This window comes from Mesoplodon densirostris, chromosome 13, assembly GCF_025265405.1.
Source record: "Mesoplodon densirostris isolate mMesDen1 chromosome 13, mMesDen1 primary haplotype, whole genome shotgun sequence".
Classification (NCBI taxonomy): domain Eukaryota; kingdom Metazoa; phylum Chordata; class Mammalia; order Artiodactyla; family Ziphiidae; genus Mesoplodon; species Mesoplodon densirostris.
In genome coordinates, this window is record NC_082673.1 from 82,692,104 (window position 1) to 82,717,634 (window position 25,531).

General features: G+C 42.9%; 1 protein-coding gene across 6 annotated transcripts in view; it reads right to left on the bottom strand.

Moving 5' to 3' along the window:
• ASAP1 (ArfGAP with SH3 domain, ankyrin repeat and PH domain 1) overlaps positions 1–25,531 on the bottom strand; it is a 349,810-nt gene that overhangs the window by 69,374 nt on the left and 254,905 nt on the right. For all 6 annotated transcript variants that reach the window (XM_060115500.1, XM_060115496.1, XM_060115499.1 and 3 more), the window contains 8 exons: positions 25,011–25,085; positions 24,483–24,532; positions 22,340–22,469; positions 20,828–20,913; positions 11,142–11,217; positions 9,634–9,720; positions 2,971–3,071; positions 40–109 (listed from right to left, as the gene is read on the bottom strand). In XM_060115500.1, coding sequence (XP_059971483.1) covers positions 40–109; positions 2,971–3,071; positions 9,634–9,720; positions 11,142–11,217; positions 20,828–20,913; positions 22,340–22,469; positions 24,483–24,532; positions 25,011–25,085 — 675 coding nt within the window. The remainder of the gene's footprint in view (positions 1–39; positions 110–2,970; positions 3,072–9,633; positions 9,721–11,141; positions 11,218–20,827; positions 20,914–22,339; positions 22,470–24,482; positions 24,533–25,010; positions 25,086–25,531) is intronic.

Below are 25,531 nucleotides of genomic sequence, written 5' to 3' on the forward strand. Positions count from 1 at the left end.
ATCACAGACACAGCTTGGTAAATTACCAGACACACTTACTGTGGCGTGGGAGATGGTCAGGATCCCGTTCTTGACGGAGCACTTCCTCCTCTGCCACACTTTCCGGATCCTAAGGAGGGAGCCAAACACAAGCTGATACGGTACCTGGTTCACGTAACTATCATAACACAGTTATGATGCATAACAGTCTTTACCAAAAAATCCCAACCCCAAACCCAAAACCACACACACCAGAAAATTCTGGTTGCCTTTTATTATCCCAGGTGGAGGGTAATTCAGACTAGTAGGCATGCACAAGGATGCTCTTTATAGCACCGTTTTTGATAGTGAAAATGGGAAACAACAGGAACAATAGAAATCTAATAGGAGGAATGAATAAATGATTACAGTTACATTCATACTACAGAGTATTATTATGTAGGAGCTTAAAAGAAGAAAACTACATATGTGCAGACCTACATAAACAGATTTCTAAAGCACACTCTTGATTGAAAAAGCAAACTGCTTTAAGGTAGCTCTGGTATCATCTAATCATGTTAAAATTTCAGGCCTATAAAACAGCACTCTAAGTTTTCTACAGGCATATACGTATATGTATAAACATATTTCCTTCGTTATCACCTGTCTCCCCGTTGAGAATGTAAGCTCTATAACGATAAGGACTTTCAATGTTATAGTTTCAATGTTACAGCCCCAGTGTCTACAACAGTGCCTGGCATGTAGGACTCCCAGAAGTATCTGTTGAATGCATGGGAAGAATGATGAGCAAACCTGACAGTGATCCCAGAAACATGAAGGAGAAATAGTTGCAATTTTAACATACAAATTAAAACAAAATGAAAATCTACATGTCTTAGATAAAGCCAAGGAGGCACACATCCACAAACAATCAGAAAACAAGAAACTTTCTTTTAAAGGATGATAATTAGTAAAGCAAATAATCAAGTTTCTACTTACTGTGAAACAGAATCATTTGTTCAAGCAACAGAAAGAGGGCAAGTGTGGAAGGACCAGGGGAGAAAATGGCACAGATGAGGCTGGACAGAGAGGTGGGGAATGGCTTTGGGAACAGCCCAACGTGCTGTGTGGAGATGAACCGGAGAAGGGACGAGTGAGTGACGGAGAGAGCCGTTAGGAGGCCACCAAAATAGTCCAGGAGGGGTGATGGTGCTCATCTGAGCGCAGGGCCGCAGAGGCGGCAAGTCATGTATAACGTCTCGTTATTGGGTTGGCCAAAAGGTTCGTTCGGTTTTTCCCATAAGATGGTTCTAGCAGCGTAAGATGGCTCTAGTAGCACTTAGTTGTCTTTAACTTCATTGGAAACAATTTTGTTGGACTGCATGGGACAGCTGTCATATCAGTGTGCATTTAAAAAAAGAACTTATCAAAATTGGTGAATTTTTGCGTAGCCGTTTTAATATTGAAGGTGGAATAAACAAAGCAACATTTTCAGCATATTATGCTTTATTATTTCAAGAAAGGTAAAAATGCAACTGAAACGCAAAAAAAGATTTGTGCAGTGTATGGAGAAGGTGCTGTGACTGATCGAACCCGTCAAAAGTGGTTTGCGAAGTTTCATGCTGCAGATTTCTCGCTGGACGATGCTCCACTGTCGGGTAGACCAGTTGAAGTTGATAGCGATCAAATTGAGACATTAATTGAGAACAATCAACATTATACCACACGGGAGATAGCTACATCCTCAAAATATCCGTATCAAGCCTTGAAATTCATTTGCACCAGCCTGGTTATGTGAATCACTTTGATGCTTGGGGTTCCACATAAGATAAGTGAAAAAAACCTTCTTAACCGTATTTCTACATGTGATTCTCTACTTAAATGTCAGGAAAACATTCCGCTTTTAAAATAAATTGTGATGGATAATGAAAAGTGGATACTGTACAATCGTGTGGAATGGAAGCAATCATGGGGCAAGCGAAATGAACTGCCAACAACCACACCAAAGGCCAGTCTTCATCCAAAGAAGGTGATGTTGTGTATATGGTGGGATTGGAAGGGAGTCCTCTATTATGAGCTTCTTCCGGAAAACCAAACGATTAATTCCAACAACTACTGTTCCCAACCAGACCGACTGGAAACAGCACTTGATGAAAAGCGTCTGGAATTAGTTAACAGAAAACGCATAACCTTCCATCAGGATAACGCAAGACCGCATGTTTCTTTGATGACCAGGCAAAAACTGTTACAGCTTGGCTGGGAAGTTCTGATTCATCCTCTGTATTCACCAGACGTTGCACCTTCAGATTTCAATTTATTTAGGTCTTTACAAAATTCTCTTAATGGAAAAAACTTCAATCCCTGGAAGACTGTAAAAGGCATCTGGAACAGCTCTTTGCTCAAAAAGATACAAAGTTTTGGGAAGATGGGGTTATAAAGTTGCCTGAAAAATGGCAGAAGGTAGTGGAACAAAAGGGTGAATACGTTGTTTAATAAAGTTCTTGGTGAAAATGAAAAATGTGTCTTTTATTTTCACTTACAAACCAAAGGCACTTTTTGGCCCACCCAATAGAAACGGAGGAGCTTGTCGTCAGCCTGGCTGTGATGCTAGAGCAAAGAGCGGAGTCCAGCTTGACTCTCAAGGTTGGGGTCTGCGTGGCCAGGGGGGGCATCTGGCAGAGAAAACCACAGTGGAAAAACCAGAGAGGTGGGCGAGCATGCAGTCAGCGAGCTGTGTGCTCAAGTTCGACTCAGTGCCTGCCTTCCTCAAATTGCATGTCCCAAGTCGCAGGTGCCATTTAGGGACCGCAGAACAATTACTGCTGCTTCTGAAGGCAGCAGGTTAAATCTCAGACTTACTGAGGAAAGCAGCGTGCTAAAGGTCTGAAGCTGGTGCACTGGAAACCTTGTAAGTACGTTTCCCTATCTGAGAGGCTGGGACAGGTTCCTAGGTTACTAACACCCGTAAGTACGCTAAGCGCACACAGGACCCCAGGCTGGCCGTACACGTACCCATCGCTTTTCTTCAGTAGGTACCCCTTCTTCTCACTGCCGTACTCCTTGTTGCCCTGGAGCTGGTGCATGCTGTATCCTCCCTGCCGGCTCTGGGAATCCTAGAAAGGAGAAGCCACAGATCAGACAAATGCCGGAGACAGTTCTCAAATCCTTGACTCTATTCTGCCATGGAGCCTTTGCCCGTTGGTCTGGAGCTAAGAGAACGGTGAACTTCTGAGAGCTGTCGGGTCCTTGTCCTTATTCTAGAGGCGGAAACTGGGCAGGTAAGCAGCCGCCAGAGTCACAAGCAGGTTCGAGGGAGAGCTGAGGCCTGGGGTAGAGATCTCCCATGTCTAGTTCAGAAGCCAGCTCGACTTCAAATGAACAGTGCAGTGACAGACTGGTCTATGACTCAAACCAGTTTACACTGGCAGCAGAGGTGAGCACAGGAAGGGCTGGAGGAACCGAAGTGGGCCACAGGACAAGCTCATGCATCCCGAGAGATCTTCTTTCAGGCACCCCTCCTCTGCCTCCCATGTTCTGCTTAAATACCCCCCAAGAAAAGTACACCTCCTCTGTGAGGAACTAAGAATTGCTATAAAATTCTTGTTCTGTAACTTACTAGCGCTCTGCAAAAATATACCTATAACCATGCTTTTAATTTAAAAAGATGACTCTAAGGCAGGGCAAAGTGTATGGCGTGGTGACAGGGTGGCAAAGGCTGACAGAACAACACAGACGCAAACAAGCTTGATTTAACATCCACTGATGCTCCCCATCGTTTCTAAAGACCGCGTGACCAGACGCAACCATTACACTGTGGAAATGCAAGAAATAAACTAACAATGGCGAACCGTAGAATGAGAACACGGGGCTTTAGACACAGAGGTACGACAATACATTCTCACAGAAAGCATTGACTTACTCTCCTAGACTTCGATCAGGAAGGGCAAAAGCAAGAGAAAAAAAGGCAGAACAGTTGAAAATACAGTTAGTTTCATTGACAGTCTTAATGTCTATAATTTAAGCACTTTTTGTAACACACAGAGAAAACGTCATTGTAAAGATAATTAATATCAGATTTCTCTCTCTCACACACACACACTTTAGAGTCATGATAAACTTTGGGTGATGGGACAATAAAATATCTTTATCAAGTTTCATTTCAGGTCATTTGAGAACAGAAAAATAAGCTGAATGGAAGAGCATGAGGTACACATTTCACCAAGATTGAAAGGTTGACAAACCTCAAAGTGTGTGTGTGTAAAGGGAATCAACACCTCAGTGAAACCCAGTTCATTACTTAGAAAATCTAAAAAGAGCAACAAATTGTAAGAAGATCCTTTCTTTTCCAAGTGAAGAGAATTTAATAAAAATATCCAGTTCATAAGCTGCAACTCGATGGTGAAGAGACAGAAAGCTGAAGCGGCCATTTATTTACTGACGGCTTGTGCACGGCCTGCCTTCCAGGGCAGGATGGCCTCTTTCTGGCATTCAGGATCCTCTGGACCAAATAGCATGTGCTCGGCGAATGCATATTAATGTTAATAATAGCTGCAGGAAAATCTGCAGGACAGTGCACCTCTGTAGGGCTGTTCTACACGTGATGAGTTCACTGTTCAAAAGCACGCCCCGAACACTCCCTAAAAACCAGGCGGGGTGAACATGCTGAGGACACTGGAACGCAGCCCATCTCAGAGATGGAAGCTCCCCCTCGGAACCCACACCGTCCCACTCTCTCGTGTAGGTGTAGCTGAGAGCTAAGCGCACGCTGTACCAGGCAAGTTGACTCAGACGAAAGAGGTTACCAACTCTTCATTTTCTTAATCTGAGTAATTTCTTTGTCTTTAACTGGCCAGATTCCCTCCAGCTGAAACATCTCATTGGACAAGTTTAATCACCTGGGGAGAAGTGGGGTGTAGCAATCTTGAAAAATTCCCCTCCATGTTTACTTTTAACCAGGGTCCACAGCCTTGAACTCAGAGTAATTTGGCCCACTCTGCCCTCCCTGACAGGTACTTTCTGGATGGAACTATGACCGAGGACCTGCACTACACACCAAGTAGGCAGAGATAGCCTGCCTCTACCAGTGCCTCTAGTGACAGCCCCCAATACAACAGTAGTGACACATGGGGTTTTTTCAAGGAGGCAGCAATGTGGCCATAATACTAATAAAGAACAATCAGGATAGAAAACTAGATCAGGTGGTAGAGGCCTGAGCCATGGGACAAAATAAGAGGCCAGGGCTTCCCGGGTGGTGCAGTGGTTGAGAGTCCGCCTGCCGATGCAGGGGACACGGGTTCGTGCCCCGGTCCGGGAAGATCCCACATGCCGCGGAGCGGCTGGGCCCGTGAGCCATGGCCGCTGAGCCTGCGCGTCCGGAGCCTGTGCTCCACGGTGGGAGAGGCCACAGCAGTGAGAGGCCCGCGTACCCGCAAAAAAAAAAAAAAAAAAAAAAAAAAAAGAGGCCAGGATAAATGAAATCCACAGAGCTCCTGCTTTAACCCAATGAAATCACATGAAAATCACTTAACTATCAACCTGGAGTTAGGAATCTTTGCCATAGCTATACCTCTCCAGAACATCAAAGGCAAAATCTAAAATCTCCTTGATATCAATTCTCATTAAGATAACTCTCTTCCTTGGAATGCTTTTCTTTGAACCAAACTTCCCTTTATCTGCTCACATAATTCCTATCTGTCTGAATGCTTTAAAACTATGCATCTCTCATCTTAACTGGTTTGCTAACCTTTAAAATAAAAGCCTAAGTTTTAGGGTTTTTTTTTTTAGTTTTTTCTTAATTAATTTTTACTGGAATATAGTCAATTTACAATGTTGAAAGCCTAAGTTAAAAAAATAAAAGTACTTACCTTTTTAAAAAAATAAGGATTCAGATGCTGACAGCTTATGAAAACTATTATATTCTGTAAACTTACTTCTAAGACATTCCTTACATATATTTACTAGTAGCCTAAATTAACTTTCAATGCTGAATAACAAACAGATGGAGTAGACCTTGCTTTATATCAGACAAATGTGGTTTTAAAGGTGAATAAAGTGGCTGAAGCCTAGGCTTTGGCCTCAGAAGCCTATTCCACTAAAGCAAGCAGGAAGGAAGCAGTGATTCAGAGGTAGCATGAACAATCCTAAACTAACCAGTGATGAGTTTTACGGCCTAAGAAAGTCACACAAATGATTATCTGTCCTTGGAGAAATGATGGCTTAGCAGGGCGCTCCAGATACATGAAAAGAGGAGTCTCTTTTTTGAGAAAATAAACCTTGGAGAATGGTTAACACTTAATAAGTAAACAAAATAAAACACAACTGAAGGAATGAAATAGGTTCTGAATCCTTTGACAGCACAAGAGAAATCAACGTGTATTGAGGAAAGAGAAATGCAAACGCGCAACTCACTTCAGGTAAACAATTTAAAACTCAAATAGTGAACTTAAAGTAAACCTTGGCAAAAATCCATGATGTGAGCCAAGAGATGTAAACTATAGAATGAAACTATAGTATTATTTTTTAGTTCAATTTCCCATTCTCTATTAGCGGTACAAATTACTTTACTTTCTTATTAGAAAACCTTATTAACATATAAAATGCATTATTAAGGAGTAAAACCTCAAATCTTTTAAAACTGCAATCAATTAACACCCTCATTGACTTAATGGGTTATAAATGTTTCTGGCATCCAATTTAAAACTAAACCTCTATTTATAGAAGCTTCAAATTTCTAAGGTAAGGTATGAATGGAGTGGGCAAAAAATTCCTTCTGTTTCATCTTACTAAATATTTATTGAGTAGTTCTGGGGTACCAGGCAATGTACTGGATACTGTGAAAGGAGAGATGAGTAAAACACAGATAGTTTGCAAACTACGATGAGCTATTGAGACTCAAATAAAAAGATGAAGTTTTTGGAATGATTTATGGATAGCACCATTAAAAATAAAATATTTTCAACCCTAAAAATAGTTCCTACCAAAAATCCAAAGATCCTACTTAGAGCTCAAATTCTTTTTTTTTAATTTACTACTTTTGTTTAATATAATTTAATTGTGCTTATATAATTTTTTTTACATCTTTACTGGAGTATAATTGCTTTACAATGGTGTGTTAGTTTCTGCTGTACAACAAAGTGAATCAGCTATATGTATACATATATCCCCATATCCCCTCCCTCTTGAGCCTCCCTCCCACCCTCCCTATCCCACCCCTCTAGGTCATCACAAAGCACCGAGCTCATCTCCCTGTGCTATGCAGCCGCTTCTCACTAACCATCTATTTTATGTTTGGTAGTGTGTATGTGTCCATGCCACTCTCTCACTTTGTCCCAGCTTCCCCTTCCCCTGCTGTGTCCTCAAGTCCGTTCTCTACGTCTGTGTCTTTATTCCTGCCCTGCCACTAGGTTCATCAGTACTGTTTTTTTTACGATTCCATGTACGTGCATTAGCACACAGTATTTGTTTTTCTCTTTCTGACTTACTTCACTCTCTACGACAGACTCTAGGTCCATCCACCTCACTACTACAAATAATTTTGCATTTGGTAGTGTATGTGTGTCAACAGAGCTCAAACTCTTGAACCTTCCTTTAACGGAGTCAGGTTGAACCTGGTGGGGGTGAGGAGGCTGAATGATTTGATGGGTGATTTAAATTTCTCAGGTCCCTTTTTAGAGCACTTTACACTCTTCTCAAACAGTCTCGCTATGGCAAGAACTCTGGTGGACAATCTCCTTCCATATTTAATAAGGCATTAAAAACCATTACCTTCTAAACATATTTTGTGATAAGAGATGATAAACAGCAGGAGAATGGGACAGGCATGCTGTGGAAGACCAATTTTACTTGTAAAATCCTCTGGACACGGTGCTAATGAAAACATCATTTATTAATTTGGGGTGGAATTACAGTAAGTCACGTGCATTTCCTCACGTTCATAGGAGGCTTATATGCAACTGCGGCATTTAGCTAGCGCAACCAGAATACGTCAGTCTCTCTGCAAAGCAAAAAGGTACCGTAATAGTCTTTTTTCCCCCAAGAAAGCTTCCTCACACAGGAAGGAGGTAATCCCGTGTGACAAAACAAAGGTAGGAAGTGCTTAAGCATATATCTGCCAGTTCAAAACCTCGCAGTTTTCTCCCCAGGCAGGGATCTACCTCTTACCCCTCTATTTGGGTCCTTCTAGTGCTCTTACACCGAGAAGTCATTCAAGGAGACAGCTTCTCCCAGGACCAGCAGTAAGCGCCTTCTAAGAGGCCTCAAAGCACAGGTGCAGACACTGCTGAGACTAGGGGACATGGGTACACAGTCCTCATACCTCCCTGCCCACAGGTCAGCAGGCACTCAGTGTCACAGGGCTACAGACCCCTCTCGCTGTACGAAGACCCAACATTTATATAAAACTGGATCTGGGGAGGCAGGAGGGTAGAGGGCTATAATCACTCAGTCAAGAGAACCCTCAAGATTGCTTTAACATTAGTGCTGCTGGAGCAGGGCTTCCCATGTCTGAGGGGGTTTGCTTTGTTTTTGTCTTGGATTCATGAACCCCTTTTGGAAATTTTAGGGATTTACAGATAGTTTGCAATTGTGAGATAATGTGATGAGGAACTGACATATGAAAAATGCTGTATCTTGTGTGATTATGATTAAATATTGCATTTAAATACTGCACTTAAATTGAATCCATAATAAATTTGTAACATAAACAGGCAAATGTTTACCTTCTCCCATGCAACAAACGGTGCTCACTATTTAATGTGCCCTTCCTATGAAGTCCATTCCCTTTAGTGTGCATCCAAGGTTCTCCACAATCCGGTCTGTGTTTCCACCTCAGAAGCGGCATCTCTCACTCCTCCACCCACCCTGCCCCAAGCTGCTGTGGCCTGCTGAATGTGCCGGGCAGCTGCTCACTCCTGACACTCTTTGTTTCCTCTCTTTCCCGGCACACCTCCTCCCAATCTCTGTCTTACAGCATCAATACCGCTTTAGGTCCAGCCACTTGTTCACATGGCTGACTCTCTCTATTACCTACTAGACAATGAGATCCTGGACGGAAGGGACTCAAGCTTAATGCCTAGAAGAGTTGCCAGCACACAGTAAGTATTCATTAGATGTTTGACAAAACAAATGAACAGATGAGATTAATGATTAAGCATTTGTACTGCGTTCATCTAACACCTACCATGCACCGTATAACTCCATTTCAGCATCCAAAGACTATCTCAACCTTAATTTTCCTAACTGTGGGGCAAAACCTCTATAGGAATCTGTATCAAAATATTTCTCTATTTCTCTGGCAAAATGAGACAGCCCCTTTTGGCTGTCTGGAAAAACAGGGATGATCTAAGAGGAACTGAGCTATGTACATCAACACCTGGGAGGATGCTCTTCTGAAGCACACACCTTAAAGGCAGGATGGAAAACCTGGTCATGGAGTTGGGGGTGAGGGTTATCTTTTTTTATAAGGAGGGAACAGGAGCCCAAAGACCGTTCCTACTGTGTTTGATACGATAGGTACGCACTGTGTCTTACGTCTCATCTGCCCCCGCCCCCCCCCGCCCCCCACCCCCCCAGCAGGAAGTTCTCACTATGCTTGTTCTGGAGATCAGGAAACACAAGGCTATCACAAGCAGCCCTGCTTACACAGTTAGCCCTGCTGGAAACACACAGATCACCTACTTCTTTCTGATCAAGTTGAAGGGAGGATTTTATTAAGTCTCGGAGTGCAGTCAGCTGTTTCTTTTCTTCATCCTGGGTCTGTTTTATCTATGAGAGAAAAACAGTTCTTCTATCACTTATCTCTTATACATTTATGAGCAGTTTAATTCATCCAAATGTATACTACTCATCAAACAATTCAATTATACAGTCGATTTCCTTATTAAAGTCTTTCACACGGTCTCATTTTTGATGAGAGGCACAATTTTCTTATCTTCTTAAAGTACCAGTGAGTTTTGAAATTAGTGAATAATGCAACATGCTTTCTTATTAAATAATACATCTAGTCTAGACAATTAGCTCTGAAGGACTATTTTAAACAAAAGGTTAAGAAATAACATTGAGTTATTTGCTTCTGGTATTTCAAAGGGTGGCAGTGGAAATATCAATATAATGATGTGACTGAATGGGCCAGAAGACAATCCTAAGAATGACCAGAATCCCAAGAGCTAATGCATATATGAAAGTTTACAAAGTTTACATGAAGGGAAGGGATTGATGCTGCTTTTCTTTTCTTTTTTTTTTTTTCTCCAGTACGCAGGCCTCTCACTGTTGTGGCCTCTTCCATTGCGGAGCACAGGCTTCTGACGCGCAGGCTCAGCAGCCATGGCTCATGGGCCCAGCCGCTCTGCAGCATGTGGGATCTTCCCGGACCGGGGCACGAACCCGCGTCCCCTGCATCGGCAGGCGGACTCTCAACCACTGCGCCACCAGGGAAGCCCCTGCTTTCCTTATTAATCACTTGGAACTTACTGCAACCTGAACCATGTTAACTTTTCAAAGAAAAATCAGAAAAGTTCTATTAGAATATAAGGTATCATGTGTAACTCTAAAACCTTATTTGAACACATGTATCAATAGTTACACTCCTAAAACATATACTTTTAATATTATTCACTGCCAAGCGGTTCATGAAGAACAAACTTGAGATTTCTCATATGCAATTAGTTTTTTTCTCAAAAAAGTTTTCCTCTTGATTTTCCTATTCTAAAAGCAAAACCTAGATAGTAGGGGAAAAAAGGAGAGGAAATATAAAACAAACAAGCAAGCAAGCAAAAAAAAAAATTCATAAACCTGCTTACTCAGAGACAGTCACTTAATTTTTTTCCTTCCAGGATAAAAATTTCCTTCTGCAACTGCTGACCAAAGGGCACTCATATGTGATGCTACTGAACCCAGCATGGAGAGCCATTCAGAACCAATGGCTATCCATCTACTCCCTGCCCTGCTCCACCTATGTCCCAGAAACTACTCTGGAATATCTGACAAGTGATGATGTCTCTGAGTTAAACCAGAAAAACAAAACAAAACAAACCACAAAAAAACATTTACTGGCCCTAGATTTATGCTGACACATCACTTCACCTTGTCTTCTTTTTTCTTTAATGCTCTTCTAATACAGATTTCAGATTTACTGATATTTATCTATAAAAGCAAGTTAAAGTGCAGATATTTTATAAAGAACTTACATTATATAAATCAGCAGCCAGTTTTTCAATGTACTGTTTCAATTTATCAGCTGTCTTCAAGCCATCTTGAAAGAAACTACAATGAAAAACATCAGAGATTTATCAGCAGTGTGAAAAGAGAAATGAACCATAATTACCTGAAAAATCTGAAAATTTTCATAGATACATATTTACTCTCTACCCAGATATGTATATGAAACTTATAAAACTAATTTCAGTATGTTATAAAGATGTACCAATAAACAAACTACAGGCACAATTTGACATGTGCTAGCAGGTGTCACATGGATACTGCAGATAACAGCTACATCTCCAACCCACTGAGTCATACACAGAACAATTCTTCCTGGTTGTGCCATATGTGAATTTGAAAGAGACAGAGAGACACGTTTGCCAGTGGAATATCATGAAGTCCGACTGGATACTAACGAGAGAAATAAAGGCCGGAGGACAGTCAGCAAGGGTTCTTCCAGTTTCCAAAAGATCCCTGGGTCCCTACACACTTGAAACACAGGATGCTGAATGAGTGGTACGGACGACGGATTCGCAAAGCGCTCTCCTACCACACACGTTAAGAAGGGGGTGTCATCTCACCCTGAACTGGCAACGAGCACTGACATCTGCTGAGCGACCATCACCTGACGCCTCATTTCATCCACACCCTCACAGCAACCCGAACGAGCGAGTAAGCACCTCAAGTCTCTCCTCCATCGCGAAGGAGGAGCTGAGGCCCAGAGCGAGGGCGGAACTTGCCCAAGCTGCTGACGCAACTACTAAGTGTCAGAGTGGGATCAGGCCCAGGTGCCGACACCCCTGCTCTCACTACCAAGTGACGCGATTTCCTGTCTGAGCGCTTCCACTCAGGAGCCCCGTTTGTGTCTGTGTTCAGAATGTCCTCTACCCTGCTGGAAGCTTCTTTAACCTCTGTGGCAGATTACTTCTTTTTTTTTTTTTTTTTTGCTGTACGCGGGCCTCTCACCATTGTGGCCTCTTCTGTTGCGGAGCACAGGCTCCGGACGCGCAGGCTCAGCGGCCATGGCTCACGGGCCCAGCCGCTCTGCGGCATGTAGGGTCTTCCCGGACCGGGGCACGAACCCGTGTCCCCTGCATCGGTAGGTGGACTCTCAACTACTGCGCCACCAGGGAAGCCCCAGATTATTTCTTAATGCACGTTACCTGCGCTGCTCTCTCCCCAGGAAAGGAAGAGGTCCTTGAGGATGAGGACGGTCTCTCATCCCCACATCATAGTGGGCCCAGCACAGAGCAGCAGATGCTCACTTAGAAGGGAAGAATGAAGCACGACTAAGAATTTTGAGGGCACATTTTGGGATCCATGTATATCTTTCCAGCTTAATATGTACACTCAGTGGTAACAATACATCCTTGTCAGAACTGGTCTTCAAAGTGATTAGTGAAATTCTACACGTTCCAAAGTTTTTTAAGGTTCACACCTTTGGCAGAGAACCCTTACTGAAATAAGGGTTTCATGTAATCAAGCTACATGTAAATTCTCATCTGCTAACATTCAGGTTTTCATCGCTGCCTTTAGGGATGATAGTTGAACTTCTTGGTACAAAACTGAGTAACTTCTATGTTCTGGCCCCTGAATATCTTTCTGGTTTTTATCTCCTACCATTTTCCCCTTAAAAACTCGGGCCTCCCGCCATGCTCCATTATTTCCAGTTGCTCCCCCAGCCTTCGCATATGCTGTTCCCTTTGCCTGACATGCCCTTCCCCACTATCACGTGCCTACCAAACTCTCTCATTCTATCCTGGCTCAGCTCAGCTGCTACCTCCCCAGGCGGCTTTCCCCAGCCTTTCTAGTCGAGGGGATGGCATCTTTGAGCACTTGCTTGTGCCCAGGCCTAAGTGGCAACCCTAGAGCAGCTGACCATGTTCTGCACAAAGCAGATCATCCAAAAGCACTAACCTGAACCAGCATCTTCTACATCCAGGAAGGAGTGTCTGCCAAGGACACAGAAGTAGGACTAAAAAGTTAACCACAGCAAAACTAATTTTAATCTCTGATGCTGCGCTTAATTTCTGGAGAAAGGGCTTGAAAGTAGAACACTTGATGGATGCTGTCAGGACTTCTTACAACAGGAAAAACAAGGGCATTGGGATGAGATGATGATGGCCTAGGCTGGGCTCTGGGACTTACCAGCTATGGGACGCTGGCAAGTCACTAAACGTCTGCCCGTGTTACTGGTATTAAATGGGATGAATAATACAGACAAGACACACAAAATGACTCAGCAAGGTGCTGGGCAGTTAGGATGTGCTCAGTAAATGTTGCTTTTCTTCCCTGGAGCCGCAGAGGTTTACCATGGAAGGAGTTACTTCTTTCTCAGAGGGATACAGATTCTTCGAAGATATTTTTGTAAAGGTGTTTCATTTTCACTTTCAACATGAAAGGAATTTAATCATCACATTAAAAAAAAAAAGTGAGTTTAAATGAGAATGCTCTACATCTGTGTTTTCCAATACAGTGTTTGCCACTAGCCACATGCAGCCAATTCACTTAAAATTAAGTAAATTTAAAATCCAGTTCATGAAGTCTCACCAGTCACGTTTCAAGTGCTCAGTAGCCAAGCGTGGCTGGTGGGTACCATGTGAGACAACGAAGAATATCAACACTTCCGTCATTTCAGAAAGTTCTATTGGACCGTGCTGCTCGACATCAAGAATAAGCAAACAGATCTGAACAGCATGCAAGCCATGTTATAAAACATACATTTGAGGGCTTCTCTGGTGGCGCAGTGGTTGAGATTCCGCCTGCCAATGCAGGGGACACGGGTTCGAGCCCTGGTCCGGGAAGATCCCACATGCCACGGAGCAACTGGGCCCGTGAGCCACGACTACTGAGCCTGCGCATCTGGGGCTTGTGCTCCGCAACAAGAGAGGCCGCGACAGTGAGAGGCCCCCACTCCCCGCAACTAGAGAAAGCCCTCGCACAGAAACGAAGACCCAACACAGCCAAAAATAAATAAAAGTAAATAAATAATTTAAAACATACACTTGATGGAGAAAGAGGGCACTGTTTTAGTTTGAGATGGTGTTGATAAAAATGGGAAGTTCTCTACCAGCAGTGAAAGCAAACTGGAAGGGGGGCAAATTCCTAACAATTAAAAGGCTGAAGAAAGACCCAAAAAGTCGATTTGCCTATAGTTAAATTCTTCCAAACATTACAAGAAAACTCAGTGCAATGAAGAATTATTTTAATCTATGGTATGATCCATTTTTGTAAACAAAACAAATCATATATGTAAATCCAGTAATCTTCTGAGTGAGATTATGTTTTTTTCTCCCCCCCCCCTCTTTTTCATTAACTCCATTTTCTAAATAGTTTCTAAAAAAAGATCATATGTTACTCAGGCAGGACAAAATTTAAGAATCAACACTTAGCCTGGGAGGACAAGGCTGAGTGGAGCCCCTCTCAGATGGTTATTTTAGGGCCAACGTCTAGCGTTGGGTGGGAAGCAGGAGGGGGGCTGGGGGACGGCAGGGCAACAACACACCTGCCAGTCCTTAAGTGACACCACAAAGGCCAACAGGCTGCCAACCGCACCGTCCCTCTGGGGAGCCCCTGGCCCCCACCCATGGCTTGATTCTCCCACCTACTGGCTGGCCGGGACTCAAAGCCACAACCTTCCACTGGGGGCACCCGCTTCTCTGTTCCCTTCCTCCCTCTCTTTGAGCTGCTTCTGGTTCAGTGGAAGTGCGTGGGCTTAGGAGTCAAAAGCATACCGTATTTTGGCTCTAAACCGTATTTTGGCTCTAAACCGTATTTTGGCTCTAAACCTGGCCGTACGTATAACCTCGGGCAGGTCACTGACCTTGTCTGACTACGGGCGTGCTTATCTCCAAATGTGGACATTTTCTAGCTTCCACAGGCATCAGATAAGCTACTACAGATAAACGTGCTCTGTTCACTGAAAGCTGTCAGCTCTGATGACTTATGACAGCCTGAATGTGGACGCTTTGCCGACGAAAGGGGAAATTACCTCATGACATCCCACTTGTCCCTTGGCCAATTTCTCCGTAAATTACTGAAATAATTTGGAAAACAGGCGATGATGCAGTAATAACAATGGCAGCTAGCATGTAACTGAGTATTTACTCTGTGCCAGTCACTCAGCATGATGCCTACATAATTCACGGAATACCCGTTTTTAAAGGTCTCATTACAGTCTAACAAAAAAAGGTAATTATTATTAACCTGTAAGATAGATAAGGAAAACGGGCCCAGAGAGGTCAAGTGGGTTGTCTAGGGTCATCTAGTCATTGAGTGCAGAGCTGGGATTTGGGTATAAGTTTTCCAATCTCTAGAGCAAAGGTAATTAAAAAGCAAGACTGATCTGGGTCCAAATCCTGGCTCTCCCACTGAATAACTGCATCATCTCTGGAGCCCTGTACCGCAGTGTCCTTATACAGGAAATGGAGAGAATCGCATGGACCTTGGAGAGTTCTTGTGAGCACTGGATAAGGTTTTTAAAATGCTAGGCACAGGGAAGCAGCTCAATACATGCCGGCCACTGGCCAGCGAGATGGGCTTCATCATTTCTCTCACCTTAGGGACACAGCAGGACTGGTTCACTTTTTAAAGAAGCAGCTTGAAAGAAATATGACCATATTTTAATGACATTGGGTGCCAGAAAAAGATAAGCTGCCAACAGATGGGTGGAGTGACACTCACATTTACACTGACAAGCTGGAACACACCTCCCAGCTGCAGAAAGCAAGCTCAGGAGTGTGTGACACTGTCACCCACCATCAGGCAGGACACATCCTCCTTAGAATAAACAAGAACCTTCTCCATCCTGAGAGAGTTGCTACGTACGTCACTTCCTTCTTAAGTCACTCTCAGCAATGACGGGGAAGGAAAACACTATATTCATCCTGCTTTTAATTTAAAAGAAAGACCAGAACGTCTCCCTGATACCCCTTTATCACATGTTCTGCTTGGCTTAGGAAGAGGTATTACTTGGCCAAAAGCTGAAAGAGTCAGAGAGCATTATATTCTTTTCAAAAGAAGTTAGGGGGCTTCCTTGGTGGCACAGTGGCTAAGAATCCGCCTGCCAATACAGGGGACACGAGTTCAAGCCCTGGTCCAGGAAGATCCCACATGCCGCAGAGCAACTAAGCCTGCATGGGCCCCAACTACTGAGCCTGCGCTCTAGAGCCCGTGAGCCACAACTACTGAGCCCATGAGCCGCAACTACTGAAGCCCACGTGCCTAGAGCCTGTGCTCTGCAGCAAGAGAAGCCACCGCAATGAGAAGCCCACGCACTGCAATGAAGAGTAGCCCCTGCTCACCGCAACTAGAGAAAGCCTGTGCACAGCAACGAAGACCCAACGCGGCCAAAAATAAATAAATAAAATAAAATAAATAAATAAATAAAAAGAAGTTAGGATGACCTGGAACAGCAGACAGTACGGTTTTATAAAACAAATTAAACTCTAAAGCAAATTTTAAAAAAAGTAACCTCTTAACAATTCAACCATCAACCCCTTATGAAAAACTGATTTCCAAGCTTCAGGCTTGGACTAAGTCAGGTGCTGACTTCCAGCTGTCTAGGTAACAGGGACATTTTCTCCCAGATCCACTCTGTGTATGTCCTGTGGTATTTAAGAAACTGGAACGCACAAGGGTAGTGTAAGTACTAATTAAGAATCTAAGAATCTTTGTTTTGTTCTGTTTTATTTTTTATTAAAAAAAAAAAAGACAAAATTCATGTAACATAAAATTCACCATTTTAAAGTGTACAGTTCAGTAGTTTTTAGTATATGCACTGTGTTGTGCAACCACTATCTAATTCCAGGACATTTCCACCAGACCAAAAAGATACATTGTGCCCGTTAGCAGTGACTCCTAATTTCGCTCTTCTTCTATCCGCCAGCAAACAACAATCTGCTTTCTGTCTCAAAGGACTTGCCTCTTCTGGACATTCACTTAAATGAAATCATACCATATGTAATCAATCTTTTGCTCTGGCTCCTTTCACTTACAAAAACTTAAAAAAAAAACTGAAGTATAGTTGATTTACAATATTGTGTTACTTTCACATGTACAGCAAAGTGATTCAGTTATACATATACATATAAAATCTTTTTTCTGATTCTTTTCCATTATGGGTTATTACAAGACATTGAATATAGTTCCCTGTGTTATATGATAAATCTCTGTTGTTTAGAATAATGTTTTAAATACTAATCCACGTTGTAGCGTGTATCAATGCTTCATTCCCTTTTTTAAAAAATATCTTTATTGGAGTATAATTGCTTTTCAACGTTGTGTTAGTTTCCACTGTACAACAAAGTGAATCAGCTATATGTATACATATATACCCATATCCCCTCCCTATTGAGCCTCCCCCCCACCCTCCTTATCCCACCCCTCTAGGTGGTCACAAAGCACCGAGCTGATCTCCCTGTGCTATGCGGCTGCTTCCCACTAGCTATCCATTTTACACTTGGTAGTGAATATATGTCCATGCCACTCTCTCACGTCGTCCCAGCTTCCCCTTCCCCCGCTGTGTCCTCAAGTCCGTTCTCTACGTCTGTGTCTTTATTTCTGCGCTGCCACTAGGTTCATCAGTACCGTTTTTAAATTGAGTTGTTTATCTCTTTGTTGTTGAGCTGTAAGAGTTCTTTATATATTCTGGACACTACACCCTTATCAGATAAATGATTTGCGAATATTTTCTCCCCTTCTGTGGGTTGTCCTCTCACTTCCTTGACAGTGTCCTTTCACTCACAGAAGCTTTTACCTTCGAAGTCCATTTTCTTTTATTCCTTGGTTTCTTCTGTTTTGTCTGTTTTGACACGTATTTATTGAGCATCTTTTAAATGAATGACGGTGACCTTGGGCAGGTTACTGATCTTTTCTGAGCTACAATTTCCTGGCTGCTCTTGATAAATGCTAGCTGTTATTATCTGTGAGATGAAGGATGGTAAAGTAATGTCTGTAAGTGCTCTCGAGTCTGCAGACCATAATGATACTCACCGAGTAGTAAAAGGAGCGGGTGAGCAGTAGAATAATGTGTTTGTTTTGAGAGCAGCACGTTACGGACAGTGTTCATGTCTGAGAGTGAGGAGTAACAGGTGGGCTGAGCTGAACGGGTGACAAAAGCTCTTCTCTCCTGCGCCCCCTATTTTTCCGCTGTAGCAGCAGCTGTATCCCCGCTGAGGTACTATGAGTACACGAGAGATTACTGGAGCAAATTCATTCTTGAGCTCCACCTGACTACTATGTATTGAAAATCATTTTGGGGACTGGAATAAGTTCTCAGAATATGAAATGTCTCTTTTTAAATCTAAGTAGAGGATGCTTCACAGGTCCACTACACAACTATAAAGAGTCTGGAGAGACTGACTGAAGTAGGAAAGTATAAGAGTAGTCCTCAAAAGAAAGGTACACTGGTTTCTCGCTGTGATGGCATCCTTGCGGCTCAACCTGGGGCAGCTGGGGTTGAATTACATGATAACCCAGTTCTACTACGGGATGTCTTTGAATCCCTCTCCCTGCAAGGAAGTTCTCAGCGTGTAGGGTTTCCTTCTGCTGCTCTTTCTCTGCCCTAGGGTAGATGCTTCTACCAGATTCCAGTGCCTGAATGCCAGCCATCCTCCAAGTCCAATTCCAAGTGCCACAACCTCCCTTAAGGAGCCCTCTGTAGACTCCATGGCCAGAAGTCTCTCCTTCTCTTGACGCCCTGCGTTATCACTTTCCAGCCCCATTATGATTATTGATGGACCTGACGTACTTCCTGTACCAGACAGTTAATTCCCATGGGCAGAAGCCTTGTTTCACCTCTGAACCCCAGAACCTAGAAAAGTACCTGGTCTCTGTTAAGAGAGTAATAAATATTTGTGGAAAGGGAAAAAGCCAAGAATCAAGGGAGGATGCTCTTCTTTTCACCTTTACCAACAAAGGCTAATATATCTCTAGTTTACAAAACATCTTATTTTTTGGAAAACTCATGTCTGTGTAGGTTAAATCCTCCTCTATGACTTAGAGATTTTGAAATCAAAAGAGATTTCTAAAATCAGGTGAAATCAGACTTGCTGCTCAAGTGTTGTAGTAATTGAGAAGACAAAGAGATTCACTTATTTCTGTAAAAGTTTCAAAGAATGATCTGTTTCTAGGAAAACTGAAACTGATGAAAGATGAAAAATTCCACTCTAATCTAAAATCAGGGACCACCACCACACATTTCAGAGTTTCATAAGCACCCTGCTATACTACGAAGGCAAAGGTTAGTCCAGGTCTTCAGTATGAGGCTTCCACAGGCAAAATTATAAATGTGAAACTATTTCTACGTCACTATAATTACTTTTATACATATCTGAAAGTTTTATACAAGGCGGAATTTACTTTGAAAAGAGAAAAAAAGTAAAATCAAAGTTATGTAAATAAAAAGTTGATCATTAAAAGTTTGATCTTCCTGAAGAGAAACAATCCTGTATAATAAAATATGTGAATGAATGATTTTTAGTGCCACTTAGAACCATCCCAGCAGCAAACAGGCACAATGCAGCAGGCATTGGGTGAGACAGTCCCTATGCATTATCTCACTTAATTCTCACATCTTCGCAAAACCCAAGGTGGGTCTACTATGAACCTTAACCCCACCTGACAGATGAGGATACTGAGGTTTAGAGATGCACCTGACAAAGGTCACGTGGTTACCCGGCCGCAAAGCCAGGATTTGAACTCGTCTATCTGCCTGACTCAAGCCTGGTGCTTTTCCCATCACATTAACGCTAGCCCCCTTGAATGTTTCCATTCAGCACGAAGATCCTCCTAGATACAACATTATCAAAAAGAATAAGAGAGATGACCAAAGGAAATTATAAATTTTAACTTCTTGGAGAGTAAGCATTTTACCTAGTCCTAATGACCTTTACAGTATTCTACTTATAAATAACTATGAGAGCTGTCTGGACCACTTTGGAAAGTCCTTGCACTCTATTCTCTGTAACTTCCACTGATTCAATACAGACTTGAATGGTAACCAGCACATTTTCAGACAAAAATTCTACAATAAAACCAATGAAAGCTAACCCAGTGAGTGAGCAAGAAGTAAAATAAGCAAATGTGGTGACACAGAACGTCAAACATAATAAAAAGGTAGCCCTGCAACATAAGCAAAGACGGTGCCGGTGTAGAACGATGGATGTCTCTCAAAATACACCAGCAACTACACAGGAATCCAAGTATAAATACCAAGTATTGCTAATGTCCAAAGTATTTAATTTCACTTCACTTGGATGATGAAAAAAACAAAACAAAAACAATCCCAAGTAGGAATATGTGGTACAAATGACCCAATAATAGGTAAAATGCCAAGTAAGCGGGGCAGGGAATTCCTAGAAAGGCCTCTTTAGTGACAAAATGACAGTCAAGCGCATTTGTGACAACAGCTCCACAGGCTGTCAAGGCCAAAGTTAGCATTTGTAAGACAGTATTTAGAGGAGCCAAATAGTTACCCTAATTTGAGTTAATGATTTATAGAAACTGCTGAAGATGGAAGACAAAACCATTTCTTATCCTTTGGCCGTGGAAGGTCATTACACAACTATATACAGGGACCAAATGAAGACCAGAAAGGAAAGAATTAAGAAAACCAACGAAGTGAAGGGGCCCTTACTTGGGCTAATAATCATGACTGCAATAGTCCACTTACTTGCACTGTGCGTGATAATACTTTATCAGATTCTGCAGCAGATCCACACCCTTTTTGGTCTTGATTTCGTTAACTTTAATGAGATACTGCGGAAATAAAACAGAATTGTGCGTTGATCAGATTACCAGTCGTTAATCAGTGTGAGTTACTGAGGCTCAGCTGCCACCAGACAGTGTGAGCTTAATTTAGGGAATGTTGATTTGACACAGTCACAAGTGTACCAAGCAAACTGATCAGCATGTTAGCATTTTATAGATGCTTAAGATTAGTTTACTAGACAAGCAGAAATCAAGCACAGCAAAACATTCTGGAATGATTATCTCCCCCCGGGTGTGCAGTGGATCTCAAACTCATAGTTCACGTGGTCAAAACCTGAAAGATGGATTGAAAGACAAATGGCATTCTCTTTAAGGGATATGCTTGTAAGATACTAAAACTTCCAGACCAAAGAGGTGAATTGGAAAGCACTTTTGCTACTAAAAAGAGAAAGAAAAAAAAATAATAATGCATTATTAGTTTATGCACTAAACACTACTGGCTCTGATTTTCACAACTGGCCAAGATTTTCTGTTGATATTGTTGTTGTTTTTTTTTGTGGTACGCGGGCCTCTCACTGTTGTGGCCTCTCCCGTTGCGAAGCAAAGGCTCTGGACGCGCAGGCTCAGCGGCCATGGCTCACGGGCCCAGCCGCTCCACGGCATGTGGGATCTTCCCAGACTGGGGCACGAACCCGTGTCCCCTGCATCCGCAGGCGGACTCTCAAACCACTGCGCCACCAGGGAAGCCCTGATATTGTTTGTTTCTTGTTCACTTGTTTTACTGCATGGAAGTGTTCACAACCAGACAAGTTCAAGGAGCCAAAGGGTAATAATGGGGGGTGGGGGTGGGGAGAAATAAACAAACAAAAAAAAATTAGGGAAGAAAAACTTGAAAATGAGAAAATTCTATCCCCTTTAATATCTTCGGAAAACTGCAAAAGGAATTCCATTACTCTGCATCAGAATGGGCTGGTCTCTAGGTCAAGGAATGCCAATGGGAACCCTGTTTGAGAACCACTGCTCTAAGTCTAAGGCAACATGCTTTTTGTTGCATTTATTTTTTTCATGAGCTCAGACTTTAATCACTACTTCAAGTTTTCACTCAAACTTGGACACATGGTTAAAAAAAAGCAACATGCTGTACATCTGTACCAGTAAAACTTCATGTTCACCAGTGTTACCCCTTCACCAAAATTGTTTTTCCACACTCACTCACAAGCAATAGTAAAGTTCTCACCAAAGAATCCTGTTTTGGCTTAAAGAGCCCCATAGGACCCAGGCTCAAAATATGAGACAACAGTGAAACGGCGGATCCCAAAAGGCTTGGAGAAAAGTGGAGATTAGAGTCCTTGAGAAACAGTCCCCTCCTCTAATCATCAAACACAGCCTGCATTTAAGCATAAAGACTGCTGACTAGCAGGAAGGACGACAGTTAATCAAATTCTAGGCAAAGGGCTGAGAAGTCTGCTCTTACTTCGCACATCTGGAGCTGAAAGAGGCGCCTCTCCTTCTCCATCTCTTCCGCGATCTCAGCTCCGGTGATCTCCGTGCGGATCATCCCGTGCTGTTTGGCGTGCTCCCTTTTCTCCTTCTCAATTTTTGTACTGTAATGAAAGCAGGTGCCATCATTAAAAACAAAAACACCACACTCATGTCTTTCCTTTAATGGGAGCCACTTGATTATTTCTTAATTACCAGAGTTAGGAGGCAGGAACTCTTAGATAGATAGCATCGATCAAAAGTGAAAATCTAAGTTCAAAGAGAACCAACACATTGCATGGATCTTCACCAAGGAGACTTCCTACATTTTAACTCTGATCTCACACATGAATGGATTCATATAAATTCTCTTATATTTTGGTTGGCATCAAGTAATTTTGACAGTTTACTTTTTCTAGAGTAAGGCACCTTACGATGAAAAAGAATCAGAAGGTTGGAGGTCTGAGGCATATCTTGATTATCAATAGATTGAGATTTAAGAGTTAATTCAAGACAAAGTATATAATGGGTCTTTGTAGGCATGCATGTAAACTAGTCAAAAGTAATTTCCATTATTTCTCTAAACTTAGGCTGTTTTCATACTGCAGTAACATTTTAATCATTCAACCACCTGGCACTGGATTGTACAAAATAAGGATTTAGAAGAAATCCTAATCTATAATTTGGAATGCTATGAAAATGTTCTTCAGTTGGGAAGCAACCAGGGAAATAAGAGGGAGGGACCACATTAAACCTATGGTACCCGAGGCTAATGCTTGGCTATGACAGATGATACTTTGGTATTAACACCAGGGGTCACAGCCCTTTTTCTGAAAATCCATTTAATTTGAAAGCAGACTTCTAATTTCAGAAAGAGCCTATAATTTCTTTTTGAGAAAGCAAAGACTGATTTAGCCTTCAAGTCTTGTTTTAAATTGTGGGGTAGGATATCAAACCCCAACGAAAGCCAATATCCTTGTCTACATACAAACACAGTGGAAAATCAAGCCATCAACCCAATGGAAAACCTACAGGCCTGGCTGGGATTCACTGTAATACCCTCGTGCCATACCTAAGCAACTTTTTTCATCACACCACCTTGGAGGTTAAATGGGTGTGAAGGCAGGGATTTTTACCAGAAGGAGAATAAACCTCAGCTCTCTCTCCACTGGTGTGGGGGGGAAGAAAGCAGGAAGCTACAGGCTCTTGAGAAGAAACATGACAGGCGGGCATAACTTAGTCCTGAATTTGTTTTTCTTTGGCTTGTGTTTTCACTCTGCTGTTATTGCTGCCTACAGAAATGCTTTTATTCTCTCATGTTTGTACTTATCCAAGTTTATAGCTAAGACTTTTATTAAATGTTTTTAAATACATTTCTCTTCCCACCCCACTCCACAGCCTGGTTACAAATGCCTCAGAGCAATAATCACAAAGGGATGTGGTAGGACCGGTACCGCATGAGGATGAGCCAGGCCCATGACAAGACCTCACGTGCAGCCTCCCTGTCATCCCGCACGATAACCCCAGCATGCAGGCCTCTGACTGCCGTCACGCCACACGGCTCCGGCTCTGGGGTTACACAGACCGGAGGGGACACCAGCTCGACATTTATTAGCCTTAGGACCTTCTGCAGGCCCCTCAGCCTTTCTAAGCTTCACTTTCCTAAGCATAAACAGTGCAAGGTGCACACGGAGAGGGTTGCTGTGAGGAGGTCATGCATGTAAAGCACTTTGCATAGGCCCTGGTGGGCAGACAGATGTCACAAACACTGGGTATTATTTGTACTGCCCAGTTGCCGTGCTACCTGAAATGTGTAAATGGTCTACAGTTATGTGCTAACTATAAGGAAAGAAAAGCTGCAACAGTCACAGACCTACAGCTTGACAATTCGGCCATCGGCCATGGATGCCCAAATACCCGACAGTGAAAGTACATCTCGCTCCAGACACAGCTAGCACGGGAGGTGTCGGCACTTCTAACCAGGTCAGAACACCCAGCCTCTCAGCCCTTACGAGGATGGACTCAACAGTGTTTTGTCCCAAAGCTATTAGTTCAGGGCTCTGTCCTTCTGGTAGTTATTCTTTTTCCTAGAATACTCACAACAAATAAACCAAGCAACCAAACAAAAAAACACTTACAACTTTGTCTCATAATCTTTCCAAGCTTTGTCAAATGGCTTCTTGAGATCCTTAAAAAAGAGAAAATAAAACTGAGGTTGAAAGTACTTTTGCTTAAAGGTGTATAATCTTCCAGTAACATCTTAGCACAAATGCTCTCCTTTATAGGACACTCGAAACTTCACACAGGACACTTTCAGGCACATCACACAACTTACTACACCCGAGAAGCTAAGAGAGTGGGACGGTGTGCATTCCCAGTCACGACCCAGTGGTTCTGAGAGGTGGGTCCACGGGTCCTCCGGGGGGAGCCCGGACTCAGCGAAGACGCCCCCCACCGCCCCGCTCTTCCTGAGTGTCTCATCTTGTCTCTCGGGCAATAGTGCTATGTGAAGCGGTGTGTTTTTTTCTAATGATCATTTTCCAACAGCATTTTTTATGCTGAAAACGTTCAGAGTGCCTTTCAGACATGAGTACCATTGGGATCTTAGGAGAGAAAGAAGGCAACCCTTTCAAGCTAAACTGAAAATCAAATTTCTCAACACTCACTCCTTTGACTCCCTTTAGGTCTCCTTTCAACAAGGAATCCAAGGTGAAGATCACATTGTGGCTCAGGCCCTGGAGCTGAAAAGCAAACAAAGATGGGAGACGGTTAGAAAAAGAAGATGCACGTGGAACAGCAAAACCAGCTGATGCTGACTGAGCACGGGCACCCCACTCACACACAAGCTCGACGAAACGAGGGCAGAGACCTCGACGGTCCTGCTCGCAACTGTATCCTCGGTGCGAAGTTCCGTTAAAAGGAAAGCTATTTAGGAAGTGCAATCTACAGCCGGAGCAGGGTTTTTTTTCACTGTTCCGGGGCGGTGGCCTGGGTCTCCTTGATTTTAGGGTGGTGCGAAGAGCAGTCTACAGAGAGAGGGGGAAGGAATGTACCCAGCTGGGGAGCAGGGTGGCAGGGAGACCAAGGGAGGGACGGGCCAGTGTGGAAAGAGTCAGGAAAACAAGGGCTGAGAAGCGCTATACAGTCCGTCTTCAGGGGGAGCCCTGGCATCTTGGCGAAACCAGTT